Source organism: Crocodylus siamensis, chromosome 4 (genome assembly GCF_052110815.1).
Source record: "Crocodylus siamensis isolate JL-2025a chromosome 4, ASM5211081v1, whole genome shotgun sequence".
Taxonomy (NCBI): Eukaryota; Metazoa; Chordata; order Crocodylia; family Crocodylidae; genus Crocodylus; species Crocodylus siamensis.
Window position 1 is genome coordinate 133,496,477 of NC_143398.1, and position 27,415 is coordinate 133,523,891.

The following is a 27,415-nucleotide window of genomic DNA, read 5'->3' on the forward strand; positions in this document are numbered from 1 at the left end:
ACAATGGCATATCATGAGCATTAAGTTGTAGGCAGTTATTATGAATACAGCCCCATGAAAAGTTCACAAATAGACCTTCAGAACCAGATGTAGTCTGTGGAATTCCAGTGCGTCAGAGCAGACTTATTAACCGAGTCTGCTGAAGTGTGGCAATTGTGCACTCCAGCAGCCTCCTGCATCTTGTGTATCAGCTTCCCCATACTTAAGAATGGTGATGGGAGTTGCTTGAACGAAAGTTCATCAAACGAGCTTTAGTTCAAGCACCTCCACTGCCATTGTTAAGTGCAGGGATGCTGATACAGGAGATGCAGGAGGTTGCTGGAGCTGATCTAATTGAAGTGCCACCCCCCACCCTCAGAGCATGTGTAAAAGTGCTGATCAGGATAATGCTTGGTTCTGTGGAAATGTGTGAGGTGAGGGAAAGTTAACTAAATTGGAACATTTTTATTTCCCCTCTAGTTCAGGCAAAAAGGCCCAACTGCAAAGGCTCTTAGGTTGCATCCCTACGAGCAGGGGTGTGCAGTTGCCGTGGGGAAAAAAGCAGCGGCACAAATTTCTGGCCTTGGTTTTTGCCCTGGTGCACGCCCCCACACGTGGGGTTAGTGCAGGGAAAGGTGCTCCAGGCGGGCACCTGGGCTGGCCCCAGCAGCCTTATCCGGGGTTCAGGGCTGCAGTGGCAGCAGTCCCAGCATGCAGCGGCTGGTGGCCAGGCTCTAGCTTTGGGTGGCACACACTGCCACCACATGCACTGCCCCCCTTTTTTGATACCAGGATTTCCTAGCATCTTAAACCCAGCTCCATGCAGCAAATAGGCAGCACAGAGAACCAAATCACTGTGCTGGGTGCGTCCAAAGCCTTCGAGGTGCGGCAAAACACACAGGTGTGCTCAGCACCAGGACTTGGGACTGTCCCAGGAAATGTGACGGGGCCCACGGCAACTCGGGGGTGTTGGCTAAGCACAGAGGCAGACAAAGTCCTTTGGAGAAATGCGGTAGTTTTTATTAGGCCAACTCAAATACTTGGAAACAATTCCTCTTCGCAAGCTTTCAGGCACAAACACCCTTCTTCGCGCACAGGGAGAGGCGGCCCCTCGGGATCTTGGAATGACACCATCCCCCACAAGGACGCAGGGCAGGAAAGCAACAAGCTGCACCCCAGCAGGCACCCGCTGAACAACACCTCGGCAGGCGGAGGCAGGGCACAACGGCTCCGCGGTATCGTCCCGGGGCCAGAGCAGGCCCTCGCGGCAGCCCCGCCTGCGCACGCCCCGTTGTGCCAGGCCCTCTGAGCCCAGCGGGGACCCGTAGCCAGCCCAAGCTTGTCCCCGCAGACGGGGAAGAAACCTCGTGCTGATCCGGTAGTTCTCCGGTATCTTGTCGCGAGGCTTCGGAGGACAGCGGGACTAATCTTCCCAGAAGGCGCCGCGGCGCTCCTCCTGCCCCCGCCCCTCTCCAGAGTCGCCACTCTGACGTCACAACGGCGCCCCGCGGGCTGTAAACAGGCCAGGCTGGGCCCGGCGGCCCGGGCCCGGCGGGGGCGCTCGGTCGGGGGTGTTGCCTGTGGCTCGGTCCGGCCGCATGGACGACAGCAAGGTGAGCGGGCTGCGCGCCGTCGCGGGCGCAGGCGGAAGGGCTAGTCTGCTCTGGCCGCAGACAGCCGTGACGGTTTATAGCCGTGAGCAGACACAAGTGCAGCGCTGCAGGCAGCTTCAAAGCCGGCGAGCGGGGGCACGTCTGACCTCTCAGGCGGGTGCAGGGGGAGTGAGGCACGAAGCTGGTGAGATCATCCCCTCCCCAGAAATACACAGTAACTTTGTGGCTGGTTCCCGTTGTACCTTGAATGAAACGTGTGGCTGGGCTGATTGGCAGAGTAGAGGGCTGAGAGCGGAGGGCTGTGGTGTGCCCCGAGGCTGGGAGCGGCCTGCAGGCCTGGACTCCCGTGCTTGCAACTTACCAGTGAAGCGGGAACCTGGGATTGTGATCCTAGGCTTCCCCTGCGCCAACAATATTGTCAGGTTGGAATCTGATCCCTGTTGATCTGGGGTAACCGTGTAACTTGGGCTGCTTTACGAAAATCATTCTGACTTAAAGCTAGGAGCTGCACTTCTGTCTACACCCCCAGATCCTTTTCCACAGTGCTGCCATCCAGCCGGGTGTCCCCCATTTTGAATGTGCATCTGATTATTCTTCCCAAGGTGCAGCACTTTGTGTTGTCGCTGTTGGACTTCAGCCTGTTCACTCCAGCCCAGCTTTGCAACTGTCAAGATCCTTTTGAATTGCTCTCTTGTCTTCCAGGGTGTTTGTGGTTTTTCCCTTATTTAGTGTCACCTGCAGATTCGCTCAAGAAGCTCTTTATTCCGGTATCTACATCATTAATAAACGCGTTGAACAGCACTGGGCCTAGGGCAAACCCCTGTGGAGCTCCACTTGAAACCTGCTGCCATTATGACTTGGGTCCATTAATAATTAATTACCCTCGCTTGTGGATATTGAACCAGTTGTCTGTCTACCTTACGATAGTTTTATCCAACCCACGTTTTTCCAATTTGTTTGTGAGAGGGTAATAAGCCTTTGTGAAGGCTTCAAAGCCTTGCTGAAGTTCATATATGCTATATTAATTTAATTCCCTTAATCTACCCAAGTAGTTACTTGGTCAAAGAAGGAAATCAACTTTGTTTGATGTGACTGACATGTGATGCGAAGAGAATACTTGAGATGGGATTTAATAGCAGCCTTCAACTACCTGAAGGACACTTTGAAAGAGGATGGAGCTAGACTGTTTTCAGTGGTGACAGATGACATAACAAGGAGCAATGATCTGAAGTTGCAGAAAGGGAAATGTAGGTCTTCTTTTTGGCCTTGTTTAAAGAGAGGCACTATGTTAGCTCTTTACGTCTGGTAACTTGCCTGTCTCCCAAAACTTCATAAATAATATTGCCAAGGGCTCCAGGATCTCCCCTGTCAGGTTGTCATTTGCTGTCACTGGTGCAGGATGCTGCAGGGTACAGCCTGTCCGAGAAAAGTGGGCCTCTGTGCAGTTCTCTGTGACTGTTTGTTTGAACCAAGGGTGGACAGCCTGCAGCATGAGTGCCACAGCTGGCACAGGCAGTCTCTGTTTGTGGCATGGAGCAGATAGGACAGGGAGCAGAAAGTGGAACAGCAGATCAGGCAAGGGAAGGGGATCAGAGTGGTACTTGGGAAGGGTGCAGGACTTAATTTGTGGAGCGCTTACCAAAAAGATGGACTGCCACTGGCTTAAAACATTTTTGCTAACTGTTGAAGATGGGGTAAAATAGCCACCAGATGTCCAAAACACAGACTCAGTGTGTCCCACACCTTGTGTAAGTATGCAAAGTGTATGCGTGCAACATATAACAGCACAGGAATTGCCAGGGGGGTTTAACATGTTTGATAAAAATCCTGTCTAGCCATCTTTTTGTAAATGGCTTACGCTATGGATGTTAAAGAAAGTGTTTTGTTATCTGCCCCTTTAGGGTCTTCTGGTAGCTGTGTGTGTGGGGGAAGCATGTACTTCTTTCCTGCAGCTATCAATATACCTGCAATGTGCTGCTATGCACAACTGTGCCAGTGCATTATGGTATTTTTAGCTTCATTTAAACCTGCAGATATAGATGACTAATATCAGGCAAAAGATATTAATGGTCTTATTTAGTATAATAAATCCTATGCTCCCACAATAACCTGTAAATAATGAAATTAAAGTAGAGGCAAAGTATGATATGTAAAGAATGTAAACTATGAGCTAAAAGTAAAGGCTAGTTCTTGTAGCACAGGGGCAGGCAATTATTTTGGGCAGAGGGCCACTTACTGAGTTTTAGTAAGCCATCGAGGGCTGCATGACAGGCAGCCCAGGGAAGAAAAATATTTATTTTCTAAATTTTTCAGGGGCCCTGTGGGCCAAATAGAATGGCCTGGTGGGCCACATCTGGCCCCTAGGCTGCATTTTGCCCACTCCTGTTGTAGTGAGAGGCATTCCTGCTTTTTTCTGTGTATTTTTAAGAGTACTGTAATAACATCTACAGACCAGATTTCCAGGGCTAATTGCGGAGAGCCTGAGTGCTGCAAAAACAGTGGCTTAGAATATGTCCTGCCCTTGTTGTGTGTCATACCAGACATGGAGAGTAATTTCTAGCAGCTGGAAAATAGTTTTCTATTAGTGCTTGATTCCTCATCTGAAACTTAGAACAGGAACTAGTGTTTGGATTCAGAGAAGTAAAGCTTGTGGTAATGTTTTTATGCCAGTGGGTCCTTGTACTTCAGGAACTGGTCTGAGATCATAAAATTATGGGGCTGGAAAGGACCTCAAGACCAGCAACATGCTTCACATGGATTACCAGACAGCTGTCAGAAATTGCAATCCTGGGCTAGGTTACTTAAAACTAGTAATATGTATGATGTGTGCTTTTACTTTATATGTTAGGTATCCTGAAGTCTTCTAGGTCTCCATGTTCTTTTTTTTTATTAGAGGGAGATCGTGCCACTTACATTGATTGGTTTTCTTTGTGTTAAAATAAAAACCTGTCAAATGCAGCCTAAAACATGTCCTTGTATTCCAAGATAGATTTGTTGAGCTATCAGCATAAACCTGGTACTTGAGAGAGGAGATCTTGTTAATCTTTTGACAGGTCAGCATGTATGGTATATGGTTCTGTTGGATCCTGATTCTGAAAGCTTTTCTGTAGGGTGGATAGTCATCGAGATCACACAACTCTGTATGTTTGCAAGGGTCTTAGTATGTGAAAGAGTCCTGTTGGATTAGAGCCATAATTTTGAGGGTTTGGGGGATCTTCTGTCTGGTGTCATATGAGGCAAAATGTCTCCTGAACTAAATTTTTTCCCCTCAATCAGATTTCTTTTCTGACATGTAATTTGCTTACAAAAGGGTTTGAAGAACATCCACATTTTGGGCATAATTTAAACTTTATTTGTATTTTTGTGCAATGTCAAGAAGATGTGACAGGCAAAAATATGTTAATTTGTTTTTTTGGTAAGTATTCTGGCCATGTTTCCTAACTCTTTACAAGCAATAAATATATTTTGGATCCCATCAGCTAGAACTGCTTCTCTGGAAATAATATATACTCAGAATGGAGGAAGGTAAACATGTGGTAGCTCCCCTACCTTATCCTACCTCCAAACTGGAACAAATTTTCCTAATATTACTTTTTTGCATAAGCATTACTATACCAGCTAAGGGATGTTGAGAAATTTTAAATGGGGGCCAGTATCCCTTAGACTTACCAAATTTTCACATTCATACTATGTACCTGCAGCAGATGCCTCATTTCTCAGCTCTTATAATCCTCTGAGGTATTGTGCACCTGCAGGCTTCATTGAAAAGGACTAGATACTAGATCATGCCCCTTGGGAAGGTTTCATTGCCTATCATTATCTTATAGGCCTTCGGCACAAATTCTTCACACTACAGGTTGGACAAAGCTATTTGTATCTGACTTCTTTACATGCCATCTTTGGGGGGAGTTTTCCCATATTGTATAGTGAGAAATTGCTTTATCACTGTGGAACACATTGTGTCATTGCATAGGGTCTGGGATTTTGATGTGGTTTAAGGGCAGCATTGTTTGATCCCTGTAATATCCTAAAAGTTTCAGTGACTCATGTTTTCTGACTTACTGTTGGGGTTGGCCTAAATGGTAGAGTTTTGCTTACTGCCTTATTTGAAGTGTGAACAAGAATGCCTGCAGAAGAAATTTTCCTATGAAAATGGACATAATAAAGTTGCCTTAGCATAGGTTAGTCATATTATAGCTTCATCTACCAGAGTTTAGTCAGTCCATTTTTATAAATGTTGTTTTCAGCAACATGATGGTACAAAGTCTGGATGGGCTTAAAGTCTGGAATTTTTTTTTCTGTGCTCCTAACTTACATCTCTATCTCTTTTTTCTTTTCATTTATTGAAAAAATCAAAACCAATCAAACTATAAGGTGTATTTGGGGATTAAACTTAGTTATATGTATGATTTTAAACAGGAAACTGGAAGTATTTGAAGAAAAGAGGGATATAGGCTAAATATCGTGTCTGGAACACTTGTGTTCTTTAGTGTCTCCTCCTTGAATTTGAGAGTACCTATTCTGTTTATAGCGTACAGGTCTTACCAATACAGTCTTAAAGAAGTCCTTTCTGCTGTATGTATTTGTCTATGCATGTGTGCATACATACATACTAGATCTTGTAGTGTTGCTGTTCAGGTAATGAGCCATTGGCTGCTACCCTTGAACCCCATATGTTGGGAGCAACATTGGACCCCTGCTAAACTAGATGGGACAACTGACAACTGATGCCCACGAAAAAGCAAACTTGCTTTTTCATGGACAACTGATGCCCATGAAAAAACACCACTGCCCACTGTGGGTCAGGGAGGTATGCGTGAGGGAGATTCCGTACACTCCATCAAAGCTGACTTTGTGAAGGAACACCTTGAGAGGCTGGATACTTTCAAGTCAGCCGGCCCTGACAATCTACACCCCGGGGTACTCAAGGAGCTGGCAAGCATTATAGGCCAGCCCCTGGCACAGATCTTTGAGAACTCCTGGCGCTGTGGTGAAGTGCCTGAAGATTGGAAGAAGGCCGATGTGCCTATCTTCAAGAAAGGGAGGACAGTAGATCTGTCAAAGTACAGGTCCATCAGCCTGACCTCTATCCTGGGGAAGGTCCTGGAAAAGATTATCAAAGAGGCCATCCTTAAAAGACTAGCTGAAGGCAGTATCCTGAGGGATACATGGGTTTGTTGTGGGTAGGTCTTGCTTGACCAATCTCATTTCCTTTTATGACCAGGTGACCTATCAGCTGGAAAAGGGAGAAGAGATTGATGTCATATATCTTGACTTTAAAAAAGCCTTTGATCTGGTATCCCATGATCACCTCTTGGCAAAACTGGCCAGCTGCAGTCTCGGTCTCACCACGATCCGCTGGCTGGGGAATTGGCTCCGTAGTAGGACCCAGAGGGTGGTGGTTGACGGAAGCCAATCCTTGTGGTGTGGTGTGACCAGTGGAGTCCCTCAAAGCTCTGTCCTAGGGCCTATACTTTTTGACATCTTCATCAATGATGTAGACATTGGTTTCAGAAGCGGGCTGGCCAAGTTTGCTGACGACACCAAACTCTGGGGTAAAGCGTCCACAGCTGAGGACAGGAGGGCAATCCAGGCAGATCTTGACAGGCTCATGAAATGGGTGGACAAGAACCTGATGGTGTTTAACACCGAAAAATGTGAGGTTCTCCACCTTGGGAGGAAAAACCTGCGGCATGCTTATAGGCTTGGCAGTGCTACGCTGGCTAGCACTACAGATGAAAGGGACTTGGGGGTCATGATTGACTACAAGATGAACATGAGCCTTCAATGTGATGCTGCGGCTAGTAAAGCAAGCAAAACCCTGGCTTGCATCCATAGATGCTTCTCAAGCAAATCCCGGGACGTCATTCTCCCATTGTATTCAGCCTTGGTGAGGCCACAGCTGGAGTACAGCGTCCAGTTTTGTGCTCCACAATTCGAAAAGGATGTGGAGAAGCTTGAGGGGGTGTGGAGGAGAGCCATGTGCATGGTCAGAGGTCAGGGAAAGACCTTATGATAAGAGGCTGAGAACTACGGGACTCTTCAGCCTGGAAAAGCACAGGCTCGGGGTGATCTGATGGCTACCTCTAAGTTTATCAGGGGTGTTCACCAGGATCTGGGGGAATGTCTGTTCACCAGAGCGCCCCAAGGGATGACAAGGTCAAGCGGTCACAAACTCTGCTGCGACCATTTCAGGCTGGACAGAAGGAAGAACTCCTTTACTGTCCGAGCCCCCGAGGTTTGGAATAGACTGCTGCCGGAGGTGGTTCAAGCACCCACTTTGAACGCCTGCAAGAGACATTTGGATGTTTTTCTTGCTGGGATTCTATGATCCCTGATGACTTCCTGCCCCTGGGGTAGGGGGCTGGATTTGATGATCCTTTGGTGTCCCTTCCAGCCTGAATGTCTATGAAATCTATACATCTGATATGGGCCTGTAAGCCCAGACATTGCAAAAAGGGGCTGTGTGCATGTCATCTCACAATTTTTGTCTTAAGTTGCATAATGCATGATGAAGATCTTAAGGCCAACTTCAGTGTAAAGCAACAGGAGGGTCTCTCAGTCTGGATTATTGTATTTACTGGAATCTTCCCTTCTCCCCCATTCAACATAAATGCAGCCAAAGGTTTTTCTCTTGAGTACCAGTCTGGGACAGGTGACTGCTGTAGGTCTGGGACTGGGGCTGTAGATGCAGTTGCTGCTGCCGCTGCCTGGAATCAGCAGCAGCACTTTGGAAAGGCAGCTGTAGCTTGGCCCAGTATCATCTAATGTTAAAGCCTCTGTCTTTTGAAGCAGGGCTTCACTGACCCCAGATAGTGCTATTAGCTTTAGAGAGGCTGTTTAAGTGAACTATATATGACTGGAGCTCTGGCTAATATAGCAGTTTCTACAGCAGTTATTTAAACCTTATCTTTTAGGATATAAAAGTAGGCCAGTATAGATGAGTGAAGCTACATAAGGAATAATTAGCTAGTGAACTGCAGCTCTATACTTCCAACCATTGTCCTTTATAGGAACAAGAACCTGTAGTACAGTACAAACTACAGCACTCTGCCTGTATGTGTGCAGACTTCACACTGAAGACCGCTACATATTCTGGAATGAATGCCTTTATAATGCGAGAAGGGAAGTGTACAAATACAAAATTAAGCTACCTAAGAAGTATGCAGGTAACACAGGCAGCCATTAAGAAGGACAAATTGACTAGCCATTTGCCAAATCCTATTGATTACTTTAGTAAAGGCATCACTTAAACCAAATTAATTGTGCCAGCTAATCTGTATGGGAACAGCCTGCTCTTGGCTGCTCACATGGTATTAGAGCTCATTACTTTGTTACACAGCATGCTTTAACCTTCTAATAGCAGCCTTGAAATCAACAGTACAAAGTCAGTTTCACAGCTGCTAATAGCACAGCACTGACAGCTTGTGAGATAGGCTAAGACAGTAATTCCCAACTTTCTGAGACTCAAGGCACCCCCCAGAAAATGCCAACTCCTAGCTTTCACTGATAGAAAACCTGGATAGCTTGCATGAGGAGGACTGATCTTATGATCTTGGAACTGTGCTAGAAGATATCATGGGAAAGCAGAGCTGAAATGGACATCACAAGGTCATTTAGTCTAGCCCTTGCTCAAGGTAAGATCAATCCTGACTATACCATTCCAGTCAAGAATCTGTAGAACCTGTTCTTGAGAACTTCTAAGGATGAAAAGTCCACATTTTCTCTAGGTAGCCTGTTCCAGTTCTTGACTACCTTCATATTCAGAAACTTCCTTCTAATTTTTAACCTAAATTTCTCCTGCTGACGCTTGAGGGCATTGCTCCTAGTCATATCTTCTGTGGCTATGGAGAAAAGTCCATCTCCATCCTCTTTGTACTCCCTTCAGGTATTTGAAGACCATCGTTAAATCTCCTCTGTCTTCTCTTTTCCAGACTAAGTAACCTTAGCTTTTTCAGCCTTTCCTCAAGTCTTAATAAGCTATTGGTTGTTTTTTTTTTTTTTTTTTTTTGCAGCAAGAGCATGCGGTTGCCTCATTCAGCTTAAGGTTGAAAACCACTGCAGCAGACCATTTTTCATTTGTGGACCCCTAAAAAATTTCAAATGGAGGTGTGGACCCCTGTCCATTGTAACTCTGGGTATTCACGTACTTTTGATTATAGTCATCTTTCACAGATCACTTAGACATAGTCTGCAGACCCCCACGGGTCCATGGACCACAGTTTGAAAACCACTGGTCTACTGTAACCACTCCAGGTCCTTCTCTGCAGCTCAGCCAGGCGAATCCTGAGCCTGTATTTGTGCATGCAGTTATTTTGCTGCAAGTGCAGGACTTTGCACTTGTCCTTGTCAAATGTCATCTGATTAGTTGCAAACCATTTTCCCAGTCTGTCCAGGTCATTCAGGATCCTAGCCCTATCTTTAAGTGTCTGTAACTATACTTGACTTGGTGTCATCTGCAAATTTGCTAAGCATTCACTTGATCCCATTATCCAGATCATTGATGAAGATGATAAACAGTACCAGACTTGGGACAGACCCCTGGAGAACCCCATTTCGTACTTCCTGTTAACTACACACTGAGTCATTGATGACTGCTTGTTGAATATAATGATCCAACCAGTTATGTATCCACCTTACAGTACTTTTCTCTAGTTTGTATCTCCTTAACTTGTGAGTGAGAATATTGTGAGATAGTGTAAGAGTGGTATAGTAGCTGTGATGGTCCAGAAATTGTGAGAGGCAAGGGTTTCTTAGGATAATATCTTTTATTGGACCAACTGTGTAATTGAGGTAAAGTTAGACAAGCTTTCAAAAGGAAGACATTCTTTATCAGGTCTCTAATTATAGGAAGGTAGGCAAGTTAAGCACAGTGTAGGGGAGGGGCTGAGAGAAATTTTTAGGTGTAGCAGACATGCAGTTAGCATCCATGGAGCCTGACAAGAAGCCATGCTTTCCTTGCTTTCTGAAATCTGCAGAAGAGCTAGCTGAAATGCACACTTTTGGATTTCTGGCAAACAAATGTCATTTCATTGTTAATATTTATAATGAGTAGCGATTAATATTCTTTGGGGTTGGGTTTTTTTTTTTGGTATCTTGATTATATGTGAGCATTTGAGATGAAAAAGCATGGGCACTGACTAGTAATAACTCCTTTAATTATGTGATTTTTTTTTTTTTTTTTTTTTTTTGTGTGAATACAGAAAGAATCCAGGAGTTACATTTTTGTCTCATCCATTCATTCCTGATGCTTCAGCTTGAGCACTGCTTTATGTCTTTCTCTGCTGTCATGTCAGCATAGCAACCAAATAAGCAAACAGGACTAGGAGTCAAGGAGGAGTCAGTGAAAAATGATTTAACCAAGACTTTTTTTCCACCCATATTTCTCAAGGTTGCAGTAGGGAACTTGGGGCTTCTTAGTATTTCTAAGAAAAACTGGTATGGTAGTAGCAGATATGGTAGCAGGCTGTTAAATCACCCCTTAAACTGGCTATGCAGTGGGATGCTGAACCATGTGAGAGCTTATGTTTCCAGACCTGCCGGGACCTCAAGAGTCCTCCTGTGCAGAGATCAGAGTACTGCGGTATTGATGTTGCTTCTCTGTATTCCTACAAGCCTTGTCCCTAACTCACAGTCTCCTAAATAACACAAACCTTTGCTGCTTCTGTTTGCAAACAGACTGCATGCAGGGCTGCTAAAGTCATCACGTCTTGGAAGACAAGCAGGTAGTAGGCCCTAATTCAAAAAGTGCCATATTAACTTACATAGTAAGACCCTGATTATAAGATGCCCCCCAAATAATTAGATTCTGTATATGGAAAATGTATAAAGTTGGTACAATTTCCAGGTATTGAATCTAATTATTGGAGGTTTGCCTTGACTTTGTCCCCTTATCACTGCTACAGCAGGGGGGAAAAAATATCTGGGGGATCAGGTAGCCCTTTGCTCTTTGCTTCCTCACAACTTTTTCTCCTGGTAACCCCTTTCCCTACCCCTTACTGTCAGACCATGCTCTCCACAAGCATGGTACAATTTGATACAGTATCCATAGACTTAGTCCATCCAGAATTAATACATGTTCTCTTTTTTTGGAACTGCTGCAGGTTTTAGCACAGATGTTTCATGAACACAATTTTGAACAGCACCTTGGCACCTATTTATATCTAGTATAAACTGTGCATGGAATTAGTTAAAAGCCAAAAGACTCATGATTTACCACAATTAACTGGGCTGTGTCACAGCAGAGTAAACAGCATTTCAAGCCATGGTGAGCTACAGCTTTGCATACAGTTCATCCAGAATCCCTCTGTCACTATTTCTGCCTGGTGCATATGTTTGATGTGCCCTCACCCTCCATGGGGGACCCCACAGCTCAGCATTGCTAGGTATGTTTGTATACTCCAGATTACCCCTCTCCCCCCCCCCCAAAAAAGAAAAAAGATCCACATGCTAATGAGTCTTCGCTCATGACTGGAACTGGGTGTTTTTGTCGCAAGTCTTGGGATGTTCCAAAAACATGTGTGCAGATGAGGTGCAGGGCACTCCACCTTCACCTTGCAGAGGGCCAGTGCCACACTTATGTGCCAGGCTGAGAGAGGGTGCAACAGAGATTCTGGGTAAACTGTATGCAATGTTGTGGCTCACCATGGTTTGAAAAAGCGTTGACTGTGAGGGGGAATCGCACTTAATGGGCACTGTCATATGTCTTATTCAGATGAATGGTACTAATTTATTCTTGTGGTAGGCTCCTATCAGCATTTTTGGCACCAGGGAAGGTATTGAAGTTTGTTGTGGCCTTTCTCAGTGCCAGCTTGGTATTGCAGTACTTTTAGGCCTGATGCTTGTTCAGCTGCCTTTTCCGAGGAAACTAGTTCAGATCATGGGTAAAAAAGGATAATATGCTGTAAGTGCTTGGGGTGTCTCCCATTAAGACCGTGCAGATTTAGAACTCCTTAATATAAAGTGTTACACAGGCAGTCAGAGTGGAATAAGCACCAAGTCTCAGTTGCTGCTGAGAACCAAAGCATTAATTTTGGTTAGAAAACAGCCAGTTGTTATAAATGTAGTTTGTTGAAACCAGCCGATTGTGATAAAAGTGTTTGCAAAACTTGATACACATAGGCTTAAACATATCTCTGTTATAGCATACTTAGATGAGTGGAACGACATCATGCATTAATTTTGTTTCATAGGAATAGTAGAGGGAATTGATAAATCAAATGATATTCCTTCCACAGCTCACACTTGACAGAGGGCTTGAATTTTCTCTTGGTCTTATGACTGTCACATTTGTTTCAATCAGTAGAAGTCCATGAAATAATCTGTGTTCCACTGCTTGCTTGGGGCAGACAGCTACTCCTGAATAAATTAAAAGAGGCAATATATAAGGCGGTAGGATTATGTTGCCGTGTGATTGATGACTCACTCCGCTATGGAGAGAATGGCTTCCATTGTGTAACCCATTTTTCATTACAGAACATGAATTCACTATGTGATTGTTTTTACTGTGTGACAGTACAAAATAAACTTGCTTTGATAATCCCAGAAATCCTGCCTTCTACAATGTTAGCATTGTGTAATAGTCTCATTAGTTTTATGGACAGTAACATTTGAACAGTTGCCTATAAGGAAAGTACAGCCTGTACATAAAGTTGCTACATCCTAAATTCACTGGAAGTGACTCTTAGTGCCATGTTGACCAAGCAGTATAATTAGACCCTCAAATGAGTTTCTCTTCCATCAGTAAAGCAGGGTATGTGTCTGGCACAAGACTTGTAGGGTAACCTTAGCTGATGACCTATGTAATAATGTTGACATGAAGCATGAAAAACTTTCATATGCCATTTCTTTGAATTAAAAACAAGGGGATGCCAGATATAAGTGTGGAAATGATTCCTTTGCAGTGCCGTGTTTTAAGTTGTAGCTCTTATATGGAATACGTTAAAGCCAATTGTCCAGCTCCAGTGTGGGGAGCTGGGTACTTTACACAGACTATGCGTTCAGATTTTAAGGAGGCAACCATGCTGGGACATAAGGGATTGGAATTCAGAGGAAGGGAAAATGCAACAAAATCCATAGTTGAGGTATCAAAGATTCTAGTTCCCTTTGAAATAAGTTAGCATTGAGTAGATATGACTGAGATGATAGATTGTAAAAGTTTGAATAAGTGTTTGAATAGGTTTTAGAATAGGATTCCTGCAACTATGATTCTAAGTCACACGGTCAACTTATTTCTTCTTTCTTCTGGAGACAGAAGAACAGAATGTCACATCTTGCTGCTTTTCATGCTTTTTTTCAGGTGAAATCTGAAATTCTTCCTCCTTTGCACAGGCCTCGGAGACTGGCATATTTTTTTTTGAAAAAGTAAAGATTTTTTGTTTCCTGGTATTTACATTTTCTCTCTTTCAGCTTTTGTGCAGAGTAAGTGGTATTACTCAATAGACCATCTCTGAAGTGTACTGTATTATTTATTTATTGGTATTGTAGTACAGGCAGTTCTCAAACTTACAACACAATTGGTTCCTGAAAACTGCATCTTAAGTCGAAACTTTGCAACTCGGAATCAATTTTCCCATAGGAAACAATGTTATAAATGGGGGATTGGTTCCTGAACCAAGGCTTAATACCCTATTTTCACCCAAAATAACCCAGAATTTTGTAAAGTACTCAATCAATTATATAAAATAAATAAGTGTGGCTATATTACTTGTCTGTGTATATGCATTTATTTATATATGTATTGTAAATATACCAGATCTGGGGGTCACACATCCCTGCCTTCCCTTCCCCCCCATGCCCTTCTGGACAAGTGGTGGAAGCTGCTGGACAAGCCACAGCTTCTCCTGCAGCCGCCCAGTGCGAGCAGCTGGGGGATCAGCTAGATAAGCTATGGCTTCTCCTGTGGTCGCCCAGAGCAGCCCTGGAACTGCTTGCCTCCATCCGGGAGGGGGCAGCCAGGGGAGCAGCCAGACAAGCTGCAGCTTCTCCTGCAGTCATCCAGCACAGCCCTGGCACTTCCTGCCTCACCCAGCAGGGGCAGCTGGTGGAGGAAGCAGATGAGCTGTGGCTTCTCTCATAGTCGTCCGGCGCAGCCCTGGCACTGTCTGTTTTGCCCTGGCAGGGGCAGCCGGGGAAGCAGCTGGACAAGCTGCGGCTTCTCCCGCCACCCATAACCCCCTCTCCTAGAGCCCGGCGCAGCCTCAGCTGGGCAGCGTTTGCCCCACCCTCTGTTCCAGTCCCAGCCCCCCACTCCCGCAGGGGCCCTGATTTGCCCCCCCATGGCCCTTTCCTTCCCCCTCCCGACAGACCTGTATCCAACATTCAGCTTCGTAAAGCTGAAACCCATGTCGGAACTTGGAAACCCAGGTGTCAGTTTTACAAGTGTCGTAACTGCTGTTTGTTGCAACTCAAAGCGTCATAAGTTGAGGACTGCCTGTAGTAGCTAAAAGCACCAGCCCATCATTGCAGGCATTGCCCTGAACTCTATACTGGCTCTGGGGTCTTATAGCATTGTTGCTAATCTATTGCAGTGGTTTAGAAGTGCCACATGATGTTTAGATAATCCTGTGGACGGGGCTGCTGTGTTGACATCTGTTTACCCCACTGCAAGGTAGATTTCTGTCTGGTTAGGGTAGCCCACTGAAGAGCTGTCTCAGTAGTGAATTTTTGCTAAGGCCTCTCTCCCTTTTTTTGTTGTCAACAGTTCTTTCAGAAGTTCAAAATAAACATTTGACTCTCTTCTCCTTTTTTTTCCAGGATCACCTGATAGTCCTTCCCCGTGAATAGCTTTCCACATGCAGGCACTCCTCTTTCTTTGCACCTCCAAAAGCAACATTGAGAGTTTTCTTGCTTACTTCTTACTCCAAATGGAAGTTTAACTTGCTGTTGTCTTGCAGGTAGTTGGTGGCAAGGTAAAAAAACCAGGCAAGCGAGGTCGTAAACCAGCCAAAATAGACTTGAAGGCAAAACTCGAGAGAAGTCGTCAGAGTGCAAGAGAGTGCAGAGCACGAAAGAAGCTGAGGTACCAATATCTGGAAGAACTGGTGTCAAGCAGGGAGAGAGCCATCTGTGCACTCAGAGAAGAGTTGGAAATGGTAAGGCTGTTTCCTTCTTAACTTCTAGACTGGATCCTGCTAGCACTGAAGTTATGAATGTTTGCCATAGAGATCGTAGTTAGGCTATAACTTGTCCAAATAGTAAGAGCAAATGTATTCATTGCTTGCCTGCTTTGCATCTTGATAGTGATTCTTGTAGCATGAGGGATTTAAAGGATTAGTAATATTTGTTGTCTTTGAACTAAAAATAAGTAAGTAAGGTGGTTTATTTGTGCATAGAACTGGCATCTTAGAACATGTAAGAGCTGCCACTTACTGTTGAGACCATAGATCTATCTTGCCCACTATCCTATGTCACACAGTGGCAGAGTGGATGCTGAAAGGGAGCGTGAACAGGGTATGGCAAAGCTCTTTTTTCCACTCTTCCTCTCACTTGCAGTCTCCAGCATTTATCAGCTAGGAAGTTCCGATTCAGAGGCTGTACCCCTTGACATTTCATTTCTTATGTTTTGGAATAGCCTGATGTAAAGGTTAGGGGAGGCAGGGAAATATTAAAATAGAGATCTGTTGCTTGCAGATGTATTTGGCCAGCCTTTGGTTTGGTGCATATTCTGCCCCCACCTCCCCCCACCATGCACAAAACTTTATTTACAAGGCCATGTTGCTTGGTGCTCACTTGTCTGGTTTTCGGTACGCATGAACTAGGTGCCTGTACATTTTTGCAGGCACAATGGGCCATGTTGGCGCAAGTGCACAGGCAAATAGGTTTGAAATATAGACACCTAAGCCACCAGAACTCCCATGGAGCTCAGTATATAAGTTGCTTTTGAGGAACTGGGTCTTGGGTTATAGAACGATGTACTGATTGTTTTGATATTAAAGGGTATTGTTATGGATATGTTACGATGCGACTTATATCTGTATGATTCAAGTGTAGCAAAACTGCTCCAGCTTTAATCCTACTTCATTCAGAATGTTTTAGTTAACTATTATAACTTAGTTATAATATTGCTAAAGGGTAGCACAAATATAAAAGCTGAGGGTAAGGACTTCTGGCCTGTTCCCCAAACATCCTGTGTTCTGTGGTTTGCCAATGAAGATGTGGAGGCTCAAAGGGGCTTGCAGAGCATCAGAAAGTGTTAATGTGAAGGTTTCACCAGCACAAGGTTTATGAGACTTTTTGATAGCATGTGAGCTGGAGCAGTATACTGGCATGGCAGTAGCCAGAAAGCACAGAAGAGTTCTACACTGTTTAATGCTTATTGTATTGTATGTAGCTGTGCCCCCAAGCAGCAGTTTATTAACAGAAACAGGATTTACGCGGGTCAGGTATGCAGCTCTGGACATGTGCTTAGCTCATTAGTTCTCAACAATTGTAGAAAAGGTTTCACCTCAGTAGGTACAAACTACTACTGTGATCCTGGCAGTTTGCTAATGCTTGATGTGTTTTCATATTTCAGTACAAGCAGTGGTGCATGGCAATGGACCAAGGGAAAATCCCCTCTGAAATAAAAGCCCTACTAACTGGAGAGGAGCAAAGCAAAGTGCAGCAGAACTCTACCAAACTTTCCAAGGTTGTGAAAACAGAAGCAAACAGCAACAACCCCTGTAAGTATCATGCCTATGATCATCCCTATTGTATGTCTTTTCTTGTGTAGGAATGCATATTGTTATAATATTTGCCTGAACATGTAACACATGCAGTTACATTGGCTAGAAAGGTGGTTTTCAAGAAATGATCCTCCTTTCTTGAAGCATAAAATTTTTCCTGATGGGCACAGGAGTTTTTTATATATTATTATTATTATTATTATTATTATTATTATTATTCTCTCTAATGGGATAGTGAATGTTTGGCCAGAGTGCACCTGTGTGTTTTGCTTTTCTCTGAATCTGTAGGCAGAAGTAGGGGGAGAAAGGGGTCCTATATCCATACTAGATCAGGGATATTTTGCGTAACTTTAAAGGGTGATGCCAGTCCCTATTTTTCTGATGATTGCTTCTGTTGTCATGGACATTGGTTGTCTGCATATTAGTAAAGTACTTCTTTCAGTCCCACTTTTTACTTTGTACTCTGCTTAACTGCATACTAATTGGTGCTAGCAGTGGTGAAGAGAATTTGTTGTCAAAAGGCTGCTATTAGAAACCTTGAAGTTAATTGCAGCCAGTCAGTTTCATGATAGTATTTCCCCTTATTTTTTGAGCTGCTAACAGCAGACTTGAGCCTAACTCCAGTCAGTTTCCCCTCATTTTCCAGGCTTTTAACTTGCTATTTAAATACTCTGATAGTGATGGGAGGTAGTTAGTTTAGGATCTGCTAATACTGTAGAACTGACAGTGCTGTGTACTTAGCGAGCATTAAGCCCAGGTAAGTGCATACGTCTGGTAAGTTCATGGCCTTTTTTTAGTCCTAAGGCCACGAACTTAAACAGAATACACTTAAGTGTGCACTGAATTTTCAAATTTCATATTAAAGCTACATGAAAAGAATTATTATGTAGATTGCAAAGTCAGATTAGGAAGCGTGAAGCCTATAATAGCCTGTGCATCATTAGTTCGTTGTTTTTGCATGTGCACCCTGTACAATGAATGAGATGAGGGGTCATTATGGAAAAAAATTGTCATGTAACTTAGAGACAAAATGTGTAATGCATTGCATGCAAGGAAGCAGAACTAAAGTTATATTGGCATCTGCATATGTCTCATTTCTGACTTCACTTTGAAATCTAAATAACACTCTTTAACATAGTCCTTAAGTATAATTATTTTCTTGTGAAAATAACTAGGGAAAAACACACTTTTGTTGCAGCCATCGTCCATGCTTTAATTCCTTAGGGTATGAGTGCTGAACTTTAGCAGTACAACAATTTCTTGAGCTGACCACATTTAACTAATTTAATTCTTAACGGTCCTTTTTTTTAGTTATTTACCTGGCACTTCACTTAGCACTAGGCAGAAAAATGAAACAGAGGAGGAAGCCCATTTAGAAAGTTAAGCCTCATATAGGCAAGAAAAGGACAGGGTGTATATTTCTAAATCCCTTTAGCTGAGAACTGCAGTTCATGCCTTGTTCTGCTTGGAGGAGGATGAAAGGGCCAAGCCTTAAGTGTAGGTCTGTTGTTCCATACTGAGTGTCTGTCTGGCCTCAGTGCTCTTTGTGGAAAAAATTGTCTATGTGAAACATCAAGAATTATTTTTCTTAAATATGATTAATTTCTTATATTGCAGGAGTAGGACAGTAGACATAGCAAAGCCAAAACTAATATATGATCTATCATTATAACTTGCATGTGTACAGTGCCTTTAGTTTGACAGTCCCACAGTATTTCCCAATATTAATCTGTGTTGAATGCTTAAACATATGCTTAAAATAAGACAGACACTTAACTGGTGCTGAATCAGAGCTCTGGCAAATATGCAGAGGAGTTAGCTAATCATTACACAAATCTTTAACTGCAGCTAGATGTGTGACAAATGGACAAGATGCTGGTTTTGCTTCTCATGACATATGTATATCTCCTGTGTTCTTTCTCATGCCTCCCCCTTTTCCTTTTTGTACAGTTTTTATTTGAATCAAAGATGAGGTTTTTCCCCCACTTAGAATGAGTGGGGGGGGGAGAGACCCCCTTGTCTTGGATTGGAGTACAAGTTGCAGCGGGGGGAGAGTGGCAGTGGCTGCTGCAGCTCTGACTCCAGGCTCAGAGCCTCAGCTGCTCCCCTCCCCTTCAGCACTGTGTTGCCTACTGCTACCACTTTCACTCCAGCTCCACTCTCAGTTCCAGCCCTGCTCTGGCCTGGAGCAATTGTTGGCTTTAGCCCCTGCCCAGCCATGCAGCAGAGGTGGCAGTGGCAGCAAGTCTGGCCTTAGCTCAAGTTTTGGGGCTGGGGCCAGAACTGTCGCTTCTGCAGCCCCCATCCAGTGTTTTCTGTGCCTGTGGCCAGAGTGTGTGGTCTCCAGGTCCCAGGGGGAGCAGGCATCAGAGGGCAAATAGTGTGTGTGGGGGGGTAGGGGTCAGGCCAGAGTCATGCCCTGCTGCCTGCCTCCCTACAGCTGCTTGCCCACAGCAGCAGTTGTGGGGAATGAATTTAACAGAGTTCCCCCAAAATTAGATTTTGTACATGGAAAATTATAACTAATTTGCAGTTTTTTCTATGTATAAAATCTAATTATTGGTGGGGGTTGTCTTAATTTCAGAGTTGTCTTGGATTCAGGCAAATATGGTAGTTAATTTTGTGATAACTTGTTTGAAGGTTCTTTGTATAAGTTGGCTTTGTGGACACATGCAAGAGCTAGAATGCCCATCTCTACTTTACCCACCAGGGTAAATGGAGATTTCCTCATTTGGTGGTAATCATCTCATTCATCAGAGTTTTTTTTTTACTGGGATTTGCTATTCTGGGAGCCTGTCTAGCATGTCAGTTTTTTACATGGTTAGTAGAATCTGTCTTCCGTTACAAAGGTTATTTTGTGTCTGATATGGATGGGGCAACATGATTATAGAATCCTTCATAAGAAGTACGTTACAGTCTAAGTCGCAATGTTTTTGTGTAACATGGTGTCCTTGCATATCCTGCTAACCAAAATGAAGTGTTAGAAAACAGGATGTAAGCATGGGCCCTGAAGGCAGTCAATATTTGCATCATCCCCGATTGCCTCCAGTTCAGTTATCAGGTTTTGTGCTCAGTGGAGGGGATCCCTGAATGAGATCTTGTGGCTTTTGTTTTGCCACAGGTCACACTAGGTCATCAGTGACCCTCTGGCCTTGAATCTCTGTGGCCCTGCATTTTGAGAACTCCAAAGTTCACCAGCTCCACTTGGCAATTGCAAGAGTTTGAAAATGTTTTTGAATATCATGTTTATGTAATATGTACCAGGGTCCCACCATCCCGAGGGCTGCCTATATACAAACTCTTGTAAAGACCGAATCTGGTCCTCTGACCAGGGATCCAGTCCAAACCCCAAGTAACCCTGAGTCTTCTCGCTAATTCCCCTAAGAAAGATGGGAATGTAGCCCTTCCCCCTCCTTTTTGTCACGGTAGTTCAGGGGTCGGCAACATTTTTGGGCAGTGCTCCAAAAACACCCACAAGCTCAACATGTAAAACGTTGGCATGCCAGGGCATCGTGGGAGCTGTGAGGGGCCCAATCCTTGTTGTGGCAGCACAGCCCTGCCTCCTGGTCCTTTCCCCGCTGTCCTTGAGGCACGCATACCAAACAAAAAGCCTTTGCGTGCCTTGCTATGGCACCTGTGCCAGAGGTTGCCTACCCCTGCAGTAGTTGTAGCCAAGAAGGAGGCTGGCTGCCTCTTGAAGACTTTGCAGAAGGGAACTAGCAGGCCACTGAGCATCCTGTGTCCCCACCTATCTTGAATATCTAAAAGTTACTTAGCACTCTGCGCTTGTTGGGTGGAAAGGGAGTTCTTCAGGACCCTCCAAAATCTTCTTGTGTACATTCTAGTGCATTTTAGGCTCTTCGCACCATTGTTCTGCTGGCACATGAAGATGCAGTAAGCACCTGATTCAGTAGTATTACACCAGTTCTAGATCAGCCATCTTAATTGATCTAAATCAGGTTGTCCAACATAAGGCCCTCAAGCCACCATGCGGCCTGCCAAGCCATTTTCTGAGGCCCACAGTCCCTTGCCTGGGACAGGCGGGTGGGGGAGGGGAGGGGAGCTGCTCACCCCTGCGGGGCCGGGCTTGTCATGTGAGCCGGGTCCTGCCATCCCGAGGGCTGCGCAGCATAGGGCTGCCCCAGTTGCGGCTGACAGGACGAGCTGGGGATAGCGCCTGCTTTTACTTCTTTCCGGCTCAGCCCCTTGCCCCCGGCATCCTGCCCGCCTCCCGGGACCTGCCAGGCTCAGTGGCCACGGGGTGGGAATGGGAACAGGGCACCTGGCACAGGCAGTCAGCAGGGCAGCCCTGGAGGGGCCTCAGCAGGCGGGGTCCTGGCATCACCTCTGTGGGGCGAGGCGGCTCGCAGCGCTGAGGCCATCAGCGCTGCATGTGCGGGTGGCCGGGCACCACGGTGAGCGGGGCCGTGCCGGCAGCTGGGTGAGGGGCTGCGATGCAGTGGCCGCCTTGCTTCAGCCTCCTCGGGCAGCACTGGCTCATGGGGCTGCACTGCTCCGGGGATGGGGATGTGGAGCTGTTTATTTCTCCGCTTCAGTCTCTGGGGCAGTAGCTGCCTGGATGCAGACTGGTTCCCTCCTGCCCCTGCCCACCAGCAGCTACCATGAACCTTGCAGTAACAGGCAGGTGCAGTAGGGCTACACGGGCAGGGTCTCTCTGGCCCAGGACAGCAGGTGTTTGAATATGGCTCGCCGGGCCACTGGGTGATTAAAAAGTTCATGATCCGGCCCCACATTCAAAAAGGTTGGACACCCCTGGTCTAAATGGAATTATTGAGGGGTGTGATGGGAGTGAAGCTGTGATAACTCATGCCTAAGGAATTCTGAAGTAATGGAAACTTGAGAGGAAAATACCTCCTCTTCCCCTTTTATTTGATGTGTGGAATCCTGAAAAATGAACTGCATGGGTTTTATGGAACTGTCATTTAATCAAGAATGTTTTGCCTACTGTTGGTTTACTTTCTCTGTCTCATTCATATATAACTAGTTGTGATTTTTGCATTCAAAATTTGATGATACTAAGTGTTGACCAAGTTGCATAGAACCCATTAAGTGTTTCTCAGAAGCTTTTTATAACCTACAAAGAAGTTTGAAAAATGTATTAGATACTCTTCAAAGGGTGCTTTTTTTAATCTTTTACCATGATCTCATCTCACTTGTTTGAGAGGGTGCTTGTGGTTATGATCGATTGTTCTTTTTCAGGGTGAAAGTCGATCAGCTGATACAGAAGTCAGTGGTGAGTCCAGCCCTGCTCTGCATCCCGTGAAGGAATGATGAAGATCTTGCTTTGCTGGTTCTATTTGCCACCTTCCACCCAATTGAAATCTGCATAACTTTTTTTTGGTCACAAATTCAACTTGAATATGAAACTCCTAGCGTACAGGTTTTGAATATTGAAGCATATTTAGTATGTACCTGTAATATCTCCTATAGGTAGACAGAAGCAACATCTCAGCTTTTAAATGTCTCTGCTGTTAATACTGCAATGTAGACTGTTTTTGTGATTTTTGAATTTATTTTTATTATTACTCATGAAAGCTGCCAAGCTTTTAATCTTCAGTAAGATCTGAAGTCTCATGCACCTAATCACTCAACCAAGATGAAGCTGATTTTTTTTGTCTGTGGTATGTTGTGTATGCATGGCTCATGCTGTAACATCTCCTCTGAGAAGATGTTGTCACTGTGTACAGATATTGTCATTATATTTGTTTTGTCTTTCCTTCTTTAAACTGTGATGAGACAATTAATATCCTTATCATTTTACTAATGATTTATGTGAATATCTGCTTAAAAGTAAAATAAAAAAACCCACAAACCCACCTGGTTTTTAGTTACTTTTGTGTACTCTAAGCAGGTTGAAGCTGCTTGAACTTTTATACTGGGTCTGATTCCCTAGAAATGGAGACCTGAGTATATAAACCAGCTTCTGTTTTATCTTTTTTTGGCTAGGGACAGAAGTTACACACACATTCGTTTAAGTGATCAAAAACTGGTTTAAACCTGTAACAGAACAGAAGCTCTGTGCATCTAAACCAGCTTCAAACTGGCTGAAACTGGTTTAAGATAAACCTGGTTGAATGTAGTGTCGGACTTAAACTAGTTGGACTCAAATCAGTTATGAAACTTCTGTCCCAGACCCCCTTGTGGTTCAAGTTAAATCACAGTCCCCCAGCATCACAGCATGCTTTCCAGCCCTTGGGTGGGCTGTTCTGTGCTGTCTGCTGCAGAGACAGGGCTGGCCCCGGGGCAGTGAAGGCTGACTGATGAGCGGGGGTGGGGGGCAGACCCGGCTGAGGATGCAGCCCAGTCTACTGGGGGAAGAGGGAGTGCCTCCTAGCAAACCATGGCTGGGGTCCAGGGCCAGGGAGGGGGTTGTTAAACATCCTGTCCGCTGCTTAAATTTGTTGCTGGCTGCAACTGTGGACTACAAAGGCCAGAGGCACCTGGAAGCAGGAAGAGGAAATGATAAGTAACCCTGCAGACTCCTGCTGCTGCAATTGTGTGCTGCAAATCCCAGAGACCTTGGGGGCACCAGGAAGAGGAAGTGAACACAAAGCCAGAGAGCCATGTTCTAGAACCCCCCTACCACCACCACCACCCCAGCTTCTGGCCTGAGCTACTGCAGGCATGTCCCTGCATTTCCTGAAACAAAGGTAAATGTCTCTTCACTTCTGTTTCAATTTAATCTGTGCATCTTAGACCTGCAAAGATTGAAACAACTCAGCCTTGGGCTTTTTGACTGTCAGTACTTAGCCTTCAAGTCAAAACTGGCTTAAATGAACTCTCTTGACAGTGTTAACTGTTACAGGTTCATACATCCCATTTTGTAGTCTTGTACAAAATTAGGGTTAAATCTGACCAACCCTTAGCTACAGTGCAGTTAATGGGCACAATGATGACAAAGCAAGATTCTGTTTCGTGACAAGAGGTAATAAGGGGATTGTGAAATGTATATAGCTCAAGGAGCCAGCATACTTGAGGTAAAATCAAATAAATTGGCCTGGCCAAGAGGGTGGTTTCTCCAACTTTTATTTCCATGGAAATCAAATTATGTGCTACTGGCCACAGTAATGCTATGCATTTCTGTGGAAGGATATACCATTGGCATCCTAAAAATTCCCATGTAGTTAGATGACATATTCCTAGTGCCTGCTGCTGTGAGAACAATCCTTTCTGATCTTCCCTTTTTCCAACTTAAATCCTAGCTATGTCTGTGCTGCTGGGTTGGTTTTAACTTTGGCCTTTGTTTTTTGAGAAGTATTTGCAAATTCCCTCACCTTGACTTCACTCTTTTCTTCCCCAAGCTCCTTTCCTTCCTTACAAGGTCTTGATTACCCTCAGAGGCTGTTGAGAAATAAAGTATTTCCTCCTGGCCCACACCTCTTACTAGGCATTCCTCATGCTTCATAAGCCCTTATATTGTTGTCAGCCTTTGTAGCTCAGGACCTAGGCTGATCCCCTTCATGGTTTCTGTTAGATCAACAGCTTAGCACAGTTTTGTTTAAGCATTCTTCTCTCTAACTAGAAAGAAAGGATGATGCCACTATTATACAATGTCAGTGCTTTTAATGGCTGTGCACTGTGAAATGGTAGATTCTGTTGGACACACATGAAACATCTCTTCAAAGCATTCTAAGATCTGGTTTATTCTGTTTAATGTGTTCCTCTTTAAATCCTGGATTGCCCACTTCAAATTCTGTTGTGGGGCAAAGCATTGATTGTCAAGAGAAGGCCAAGTCCTACTCTGTAAATGAAATGCCTCTTAAAAGCTGATGCAAAATTGGACTTTGACAGAAGTGAGTCAATCCAGGTGGACCAAATACTTTTTCCCCGCCCCCCGCATATAAGGCAGGAGCAATTTAATTGATGCAAACAAAATGACAATGCTAATTTAGTGTGAAATGTGATTCCCGTTATAGGCATTTTAAAACAGAAAAGGTGCTAGTAGGCAGGACCCTAATCTGTGACAAGCATTTGTCTAAAACTTGTACTGTGATAAGAAATCGCTAGTGCTTTCATAAATGCAGTGATGTACCTTAAGCCCTTTATCACTTCCTTCACTTGATTAAGTTGCTTTTCTCATGACTTATCCTTGGGATCATCATCTCTAACAATAACTGCAAGTACGCTTTTAACCAGAGTATACAAACTGAAATAGAGTGGGTTCCTGAATGAACTGCTTTAGATTTGAGGTCTTTACATCATTTTTGGATGTGCATTAACTGACTATTAAGAGGACCCTATTAATGTGGTCATTGATTAAAATAATCATTGGCTTAGTTGTTAAAGGAGTGGTATTGTAATGGATCTGACATTTTCCACACATGCAAACAAATAAAGAGCTGAATGACAGCTAAAGAAGATGATAAAAGTGGTCCTTTTTATCCCTCTGACAGTGCCTTCTCTTATTGAATGAGCACAAGGACTGGTCTGTAAACATTAATGGAAAAAAAGTTGTAAGGAGAGTGAATGGGATTCCTGTGATTTAGTTAAGGTTACCCCAGATTTGTGTTTACTTGGATTATGAAGGTTGGCTTGCAATATTTCTGTTTCTGGCACAGTTCTTCTTTTGAACACTTGTATCAGATTCTTAGCTGGTATAAATTTGCTCTGCCATTTTCCACCAGTTGAGGATCTGGCTTTGTAGATGATATGAACTAAAATCATAAGTGCAACCAGTGTTAGCGAATCCTTTTCACAAGTTCATAGGCAACTGGTAGGGGGTGCACGTGCCCCTGTGACCGGGCTGGTGCTCCTGCTGATAGTCGACACTGATACTCTTGGTAGGGCTGGTGCCCCCACAGACAGGGCCATCTCTGTCAGCAGCTTCTGCGGGTGCCCCGACCCCCAGATTCAGTCACTCATGCACAGGCTTGTGTGCTGCAAACTTGAAAGTGAGGTGTGCACACACATTTTTTAAGAAGCTGGGATCTTGGAGATGCTTTCTGAGTGCAATCCTGCAAAATTTTGACTGGCTTTTTGTCAGTAGTGAGCAAGATTTGATTAAGGTATATGGTGTTAGATTTCTGTTGAACCATGTAGTGATTTATTGCATCAATGGGTTTTTTTTTCCCTTTCCTTATTGCCTTTACCATATTTTGTGTCTGTTAAGTTTAAACCATCCATGAAAAATAAAGGGAGATTTATTTGTTCTGGGAAATCTTGAAATGATCCAGCAAAGGAGCCATGGTAACAATGTTACATATCTTAGAAACTGTGGAAAAAAACATCAAATGGGAAGGATGAAAGAGATTAGCGGCCTCAGACAAAGTGGAAATTAGTCTTTCATCTTCAAGTTAATGCTTCAGGTAGATAAACTGTTATAACTGAAGGGATTTTGATCATCTGAGATTGCCCACTGTTCATATTGCATTGCTACATTTACTACTAGGGAGAATGGGTGCTGAGGGGTGGTGCCTCCTCTCTCAGATGATCTGCGTTGTGAGCTCTATGGAAGGACATTTTTGACAGTTTCATCCCCGCATTGGTGCAGGGCCAAGGGTCAGAGCTCACTGGAACGTTGTATCATGAAAGCGACTGTAGAAGGTGCATCCTTTTAAACTTAGCTAAATCATTGTGAATCTTCACTTGACCACTGGGAGGAAAAAAAAAAGGGCCTCCATTCCACCTTCACCATCTTCAAGTATATTTGAATTAAATAGTCAGTCTTATGGTAGGTCCTTTTAACTGTGTCCTTAATATAGGAAATAAATGACTTGTGTTTACCTTAGATTCCCCAGTGGGGGAAATGATACTGAAGAACACATATGTGTGCTTTGCAACCCTTAATAAAGTACTACGCCGCCCCCCCCACCATGGAATATCCTTCAAAAACAGTCCACCTTTCTTCAACCTGTAATTTAAGCAATCCCCTTAGGCTGGTAATGAAAAGTTTAGTTATATAATACAATGAAATCTGCAAGCGCAGGTGGGAGCCAAGTGTAAGAGTCCATGTGTTTGAGCGGTTTGACTGAGGGGTGTCAGTAAGAACTCCACAGTCGGTCTTAATTTATTCGGGATCCCTTTGGATATCTATATAAAGGAGTTGTAAATGATTAGTGGATACCAGAAACGCACGTGGTGTTTGTAGGTCTGGAAATATAAGATGTAGATTTGTGAGGTGAGATAATATCCTTCCTT

At 44.2% G+C, this 27,415-nt stretch overlaps 1 protein-coding gene across 1 annotated transcript; it reads left to right on the forward strand.

Moving 5' to 3' along the window:
* Nucleotides 1-1,436: 1,436 nt before the first annotated feature.
* On the forward strand, nucleotides 1,437-23,094 carry CREBL2 (cAMP responsive element binding protein like 2). The gene is made up of 4 exons (XM_090043844.1): nucleotides 1,437-1,592; nucleotides 15,488-15,685; nucleotides 17,107-17,254; nucleotides 22,478-23,094. Exons 1-4 carry the CDS (start codon nucleotides 1,578-1,580, stop codon nucleotides 22,480-22,482), a joined length of 366 nt encoding a protein of 121 aa, XP_089899970.1. The 5' UTR covers nucleotides 1,437-1,577; the 3' UTR covers nucleotides 22,483-23,094.
* The last annotated feature ends 4,321 nt before the right edge of the window (nucleotides 23,095-27,415 follow it).